The sequence below is a fragment of the Nuphar pumila genome, chromosome 10 (genome assembly GCF_984573655.1).
Source record: "Nuphar pumila chromosome 10, dmNupPumi1.hap1.1, whole genome shotgun sequence".
Lineage (NCBI taxonomy): Eukaryota > Viridiplantae > Streptophyta > Magnoliopsida > Nymphaeales > Nymphaeaceae > Nuphar > Nuphar pumila.
In genome coordinates this window covers 109,424,274-109,431,773 of record NC_143258.1, presented here as the reverse complement: position 1 = coordinate 109,431,773, position 7,500 = coordinate 109,424,274, and the positions used below count along the sequence as shown (strand labels likewise).

Here is a 7,500-nt window from a genome sequence, read left to right as displayed (position 1 = left end):
TAGGAAAATATTTTTAAGGTGATCTTTAGTTTTAGGTAATGATCTTAAGTGGATAGCTTTTTAGAATTAGCTAGGTTTCATTCTAGTAGGAGGGCCCACAAGGGCGGGGGTGGGTGGGAGCCACCACGGGGATCCTATATACCAAAAATAAAATTTAAAATTTAAATATATTTTCTTAAATTAAATACCTAACCTAGGTTTCCTAATTCAATCCCGATCCAGATTGGAACTGATTTAATTTGAATTAGGCACATATCCTTATCCAATCCTAAGTTGATTTTGGACCTATTCAAAATCCAAATTCAAATGCTAGATCCGATTAAATTTAGTTAGACCCAAATCCACGTTCTCATTAAATAAATTTTAAATTCCACTCAAATTTCGATTTCTCGTAAAGTTTAATTTCAAGTTAAATTTAATACAAAATTTAAAACATTCACGATTATATTTCAAATTATCATTCACTTCTAATTCTATTTAATCAAAATTAAGTCCAAAATAGAGACAAAAATTTATCTTTATTAATTTAAATAAATACCAAAAAAATCACAAGTATTACATAGAACCCTCACATGCATGCAATTCAACACACCATATGCAATTAGGCCAAAACAATTTACATGTAAAACTGTAAAAATAGAATTTATGTTTGTCAGTATAAATTATGTCATACCTCACACCAAATGAAATAAATTCTCAGAGTTTTACTATAGATGAACATATGTGTTGGTTATCTACAGGCAAAAACCTAGGTTCAAACTCATTCCGGATCAAAGAATAATAAATATTTTATTCAAACCTATTTTTTGTTCATAGAACAGAACTGTTAGATTCAACCTCATTCTATAATGAATTCATTCTATAATTTTTAATATAATTAGTTTGGTGTGTTTAACACAAGCTTTAAAAAGAATCATGTCTAAACTTCATCCCAGTAGAGAATTAAAATTTATGTATTATAATATCTTTCTGTTCTTAGACAAACTATGTTCAAGAAATTTCAGGTTCTTAAACAATCTTTTATGATTTTTAATTCTCAAATAGTTATAAAACAATGCACAAGATTTTTATTGATTGTTCTTTAATATATATAACCAACACACATAAAAATATTGGCCATAAGTATTAAATAGTTTGAAAGAAGTAAAATCTACAAGAAACGTGCAACTATCACAAAATTTTTATTAGGATAAAAATTCTGTGTTGACTTGCAGATGTATTTCCCAACCCGAAACTAAAATATGCCTAATTTTTTTTTTGAGATTGCTCTTCCTACATGTCTGAAACATCTCTCTAAATTTTTAGAATTTATGGATTCATCATTTTGGAAAACCATACTTTTCTTTAAAGCTGGTTGGAATTAAAATATAAAACATGATGTAGTTTTCAAGAAACCACTTTAAGAACTTTAGGTTTTTTCATAAAAAACAACAAAAACATGCATACAATGAATTTGATTCATCAGAAGCTTATCCAGATCATGCATACACACATCCAAGCATACTGCAAACACATAGATCTAATTCATAACATGAATAAAAAATAAGATCCAATGTTTCTATATAAGATAATATGTTTTTCCTAAAACCGATTTTCAAAAAAGATATCGGGCTAATAAAGTCTTTGAAATAAATTTCTAGTCCACCAAAACCATGTTAAATTCTTACATAAATACATATAACATGTTGTAAATATAAAATACAATATGAAACATTCAATCATGAATCCACACCATTCTCGCCGATAAATGGGTTAAATCAATCATACAATTAAAAATGATTAGATCAAAAGCGAAATAGGGCTTTTAAAATCAATATAGCATAAATCGAACCATAAGAATACAATTTCATGCTTGATCAACCTATGCTAAATTCTAAACATGATGAATAATGAGAAACTTCGTACCTTGATATGAATATGAATGAATAAAATACCGATGACGCAAACGAATATCAAAACACGACAAAGCTCTCCCGAAACACTGTCAAAACACTAAAGAGATCAGAATTAATCCCTTCTCTAACGCATGTGGTTGCTATCCAAGGCTAAGGTACAGACCTTGTATTAGATCCAACATGCAAAAATGAATAAAAACATGAGTATGATCGAATCCTACGAATGATCACTGAAAAATAAAGTCGTTACCTAGGGTTGGCCGGTCTTCTTCTCCCTTGGCTCTCATCCTCTCTAACGTGTTCTTTTCTCTCTCCTTCTAAAAAACATGCATAGTATTTTCTAATAAAGTGGCTCAACCCTCTTTATATAGAGGAGGGTTGGGTTTACTATTGAAATCCAATTCTCTCTTTCTAAAGGGTTTCTTAGTTGCAGGCTTCTCCTATATGAACTATAGATTCTATCTAAATGATTCACTATTTAATATATGATTACTAATCTATATTATTAATTAATTATTAACAAATTTATATTAAAATTATCATTAAATTAAATTCTAAATTTATAAAAAAATGCTAAGTATTACATCTATGGTGCGTAAATAGGTGTTTTTGCAAATCCTATCCCCTAGATGTGTTTAGCATAGTCCATTTGCTAAGAAACGATGATCAGATTGTGTTTTTCAATAAAAAAACACTTGTTTAAGACTTAAATGTTTAATGAAAATTTTAAATTGTTGATTTCAAACCTTATAAAAACAGAATCAGATGATCCAAGAATCAATTCTTGTAAGATCATGCAACATATTTGTGCCATATATGAGAAATCATGAAAAACCCCTCCACACACACATGGTTGGGAGTATCATCAAACGAGAGAAGCGTTGAATGATGCTTAGACGTGCAGCGCATGTAAAAAAAACAGTGAGAGCCTTTTTTTCTTACGTCACGTCCGACCACCCACCCTTTCGTGGTTCAATGATACTCCTAATTCTATATATATGGGAAATTATTGGCTACACTCTTGAGTACCGTATCCTCTAGCTGAAACTGATAGATGAAAGATTCGATCATTTTAACCCACAGGTATTCAACATGGTCAATTTAGGAGGAAATACACTTTGAATCAACTGGTTTCAATATAAAAACATAATTTTGTCAATCATGAAAATTTGACATATTATGGACCATTGAAAGTTGAAGTCTTTAACAAAAATCTGCTTATATAATGTTTTTGACCTGTCTAAAGCTTGATTTTTATTAAACAAACTATATAGATCATATCCGTAGGTCTTAAGAAAATATGAAGAAATGACTGTTTCTAATGGAGGGTACGGTACACTTGAGGGTTCAAAAATCACCTTTAGAAGTGTTTCTTAGGAAATCTGACTGTACTAATGTGATCTTGGTGGTCAAAAACCTAGGAATTGGCGCTTGTAGGAAATGTACATAGGATTTTATAATGTGCTAAAAGTCAATCATTTGAAAAATTTGAAGTTTTCTAGATTATAAAAATCCTATTGATGCAAAAAAAAAAAATGAGTTAAAGCGTTGCTTCTTAGGTTTTTTTTATCACACCTGTATAATCAATTTTGTCAAAAAAACACATTTAAAAATGACTTTTAAAAGTAGTTTAGACAGTTTGTACCTTCCTTTCGTCTCCCCTTCCCTATAGTTCATTTGATTGCATGTTTTTTGGTGTTAATATTGTCCTTGGAAATTATCACAATAAATTTGCAATCTTTTTCTTATAAAAAATCTTCTTCTGAATTTTTATCCAAAAAATATTGCCGTGTTTTTCAAAACATGGGTAATATTTGTGACAAAGACACGAACTGAACCCAACTGATCCATTACATGCCTGACATGTTATCTAAAATTCTGGATGGCCAATATAAGCCCAAACCAGATGACCTGCATTGCATTAGGATAAAAGGCACACCCAAGCCCAATTCACATTGTTTTCCGCATACGTCTGATTCTCCCACCCGATTCAAAACTGGTTTGGATCTATGTCACAGGGACTCTCCAACTAGGTGCTGCACCAGTGTCCCACCCGCACCTGCACCCAATGTGGTCAACCTAACCCTAGGTGCAGTCAACGCATCCAGGGTCATTTATGTTTACTTTTGGACTTTATATATATATATATATATATATATATATATATATAATTTTTTTTTTGCCGCACCCCCGCACCCAAGTTTTTTGAAAGCGCCCCACCCCCGCACCCATGTGACATAGGTTTGGATGAAACCCCACCCACCTTACACCCTATTAGAAGTCAGGATCAAGTTCAATCACATTGCACAGAAAATGTCCTGCTTTTACTTCACGAGGCGATACCTGTCTGATGACTCTTCTGTGGGGCCCACTAACACGTGTTTTCTAATCAGGTGCAGGCACATTCTTTCGTGCAATGCGATTGCACCTGTTTTGTAGCACTGTCATATGTCCTGCTGCTGTTTTTTTATCAGAAACCTAGCTGTGTTGGCTTTGCCTGCGGTACTGACAACTGGGTGGGCTTACCCTTTGCCGGCAAGGAATCGCCAATATCCTGCTGTGGTTGGTTCACAGATTTTTTTGTGCCTTGGTGGCCACATGATTGGATGATGCAGGGGCAAAGGTAGGGCTACCCTTTATCCTTTCAGCAAGACACGTGGCAAAAGATGAAGCCTGCCTAACTGTCACTGCTTATCACTTGCTTCCTCTGCTCCACCTCTCCTTTTCTCTCTCTCAGCAGAGAAACAAGACAGGAAGGAAAAGCAAAGCACTGGTTCAGCCATGGAGACTGGCATCATCTCATCCACTCATGTCACACTCCACGCCGGCACTTCGCATCGATCGACGGCGCTTGCTTCCTCTGCTTCCCTCCGGCGCCTCGTCGATGCTCGGGTATCTACTCCCCGCCTAAATTCATTATCATTCTTGCATGCATTTGAACTTGGAATGACTGAATATGAAGACACGAATAAGATTTAAAGATAAGAATTATGATGGCTTTGTATAATTGTTATTAGAGTTTGAAATCGAGCTCGATCTACGGCAATCCCCTCCGGCATTCAACCAAGAAATTGCAGGCGAGAGCGAAAGGGAAGCCGTCATCTTCGCCAGTACAAATCACGAGATGTGAACTTGGTGACAGCTTGGTAACTTGTCTTTCTTTTTCTTCCCATCAACAAATGTTAGTTGGAGCTCTCTCTCTCTCACAACTTTTTTTCTTGGTATATATATTTCCCATGGAGGTGGATATAATGAACCATTGATATTAAATTTGCTTACTTGTGTTTGCAAAATTTGAAGGAAGAGTTTCTCAACAAGAACACAGGGGACAAGAGCCTGGTGAGGCTGCTGGTGTGCATGAGTGAAGCACTAAGAACCATAGCTTTCAAAGTCAGGACTGCCTCTTGTAGTGGCACTGCTTGTGTTAACACCTTTGGTGATGAGCAGCTTGCTGTCGACTTGCTTGCTGACAAGTTGCTCTTTGAGGTCAGTAATTAAAACTAATTCATTATTATCATCTATCATCATCACAGTGAGTACTTGTTATTCATTATTGCAGAAACCTGCAAACACATGTCCACCTTTTCACATATTTACTAATAGAGGCTCAAGCCATCGGAATTTATGGCAGCATGAAGTTTACTCCCTTAGATCAAACACACATTAAATAAAATGCATGTTTGGGATCGAATTGATTTACGAAAAATACTTGAAGGCTTTAATCAAGAAGTTTTTGTGCAATATGAGCCATTGATTTTTTATCTCTAGAGAGGCTCTTCTAAGAATGAAAGGTACCTAATCTAATAAATAACTTTTTATTGAGTAAACTATGAGCAACACATCTACAGGTTTAGATTAAGCAAAGGACACCTGCAGCTATACAGAGAGAGAGAGAGAGTATATACATATATACTAAAAGGGTAAAAATAGTAAATTACTCAATACATAAAATATAGTGTGATTGTTTCATGCTTGAGATCAACTTTGGCAGTCTCATGTAAGTCTGACAAGTTGGACATGTATTTGTAAATAGGTGAAAAGATGGTGCGTATATTTACAAATTACTCAATTATTACTATGGAAACAGTGCACAACCCAAAAGACCATATTGGACCTTTTTTTAAGCCTCTCAATTAGTTGGTGAAATTGTATTTGTTGGATGAAAAACCTGCTTTTCTTGTTAAACAATATCGAATGATCAAGATAAGGTCATAAAAATAATTCCATCTCATTTATGAATTTGGCTAGGCCTTAAGATACTCTCATGTCTGCAAGTATGCTTGCTCAGAGGAAGAGCCAGAACTCCAAGATATGGATGGACCCGCAGAAGGTAATCGAGTATTAAATGCTATTAACAGTGGATTAATTGTTTCTTTATTGAAACAAGTTTAATATATATGCTTGGCAATTACAGGAGGGTTCAGTGTTGCCTTTGATCCTCTTGATGGTTCTAGCATCGTCGACACCAACTTCACGGTAGGCACCATATTCGGTGTATGGCCTGGAGATAAATTGACCGGAGTAACTGGCAGAGATCAGGTGGCTGCAGCCATGGGAATATATGGACCGAGAACAACTTATGTTATTGCCCTAAAGGATGTTCCAGGGACACATGAATTCCTGCTGCTGGATGAAGGTTCAATTTATAATGTTTCTAGTTCTGCAATATATATATATATATATATATATATATATATATATATATATATATATATATATATATATATATATATATATATATATATATATATATATATGATACAGTCAGGATTGTAAATACAATCGACTTAGCAAAGTGGCAGAACCCCTTTTTTTGGTTTTTATTCACATCTAATACCATAGATGTGATCTACATGTTTTATTTAGTGGAAATTGGCTTTTGAATTGCAGGAATCCGACAAGAATACAGGTTTTTTTGGTGATACAAAAATTTACGGACTCATAAAACATGTTTTTTTCATCAAAAAAACATGATCCAAGAGTCGATTCCTACTAAATCAAGCATGCTGAACACATCTATAAGGTTAGATTGTATTAAAACAACTCACATCATGAGATTTCAAGTTGATTGTAGGTACAATCGATTGTAGCAGATATAAATTATATATATACACACACTACTACTACTACTGCAGCTGCTATGGTTTGTCGTTTACTATATATCATAAACATAGCATAACCAAAATGGCTGCCTTGTAAATTACCATTGCATCCTTCTGTATAGCTTCATTTTTGCTTCAATTAACATCAAATGCTCACTAGAATCGGTGATGCTAGCTCTATGGCCTGTTCTTTGGTAGGAAAATGGCAACATGTTAAAGACACTACTCACATTGGAGAAGGAAAGATGTTCTCCCCAGGAAATCTGAGGGCCACCTTTGACAACCCTGAATATCAAAAGGTAAGTGCAATTTTTTTGCTTTTGACAACCCTGAATATCAAAAGGTAAGTACTTGATATTTGTGTCAACTCTCTCTCTCTAACTTTCCATTTAAATGTTAAACAGTTGATTGACTACTACGTAAAAGAAAAATACACGCTAAGATATACTGGTGGAATGGTTCCTGATGTCAACCAGGTATGGTTATCTATGTTCATGGCGAAA

General features: G+C 34.3%; 1 protein-coding gene across 1 annotated transcript in view; it reads left to right on the top strand.

Annotated features, from left to right (window-relative positions):
* The first annotated feature begins 4,600 nt into the window (after positions 1-4,600).
* LOC149827861 (sedoheptulose-1,7-bisphosphatase, chloroplastic-like) overlaps positions 4,601-7,500 on the top strand; it is a 3,496-nt gene continuing 596 nt past the window's right edge. Inside the window, exons 1-7 of the mRNA XM_090019694.1 lie at positions 4,601-4,787; positions 4,913-5,041; positions 5,196-5,381; positions 6,144-6,225; positions 6,310-6,531; positions 7,196-7,296; positions 7,402-7,473. Coding sequence (XP_089875820.1) covers positions 4,677-4,787; positions 4,913-5,041; positions 5,196-5,381; positions 6,144-6,225; positions 6,310-6,531; positions 7,196-7,296; positions 7,402-7,473 — 903 coding nt within the window. The 5' untranslated portion in view covers positions 4,601-4,676. The remainder of the gene's footprint in view (positions 4,788-4,912; positions 5,042-5,195; positions 5,382-6,143; positions 6,226-6,309; positions 6,532-7,195; positions 7,297-7,401; positions 7,474-7,500) is intronic.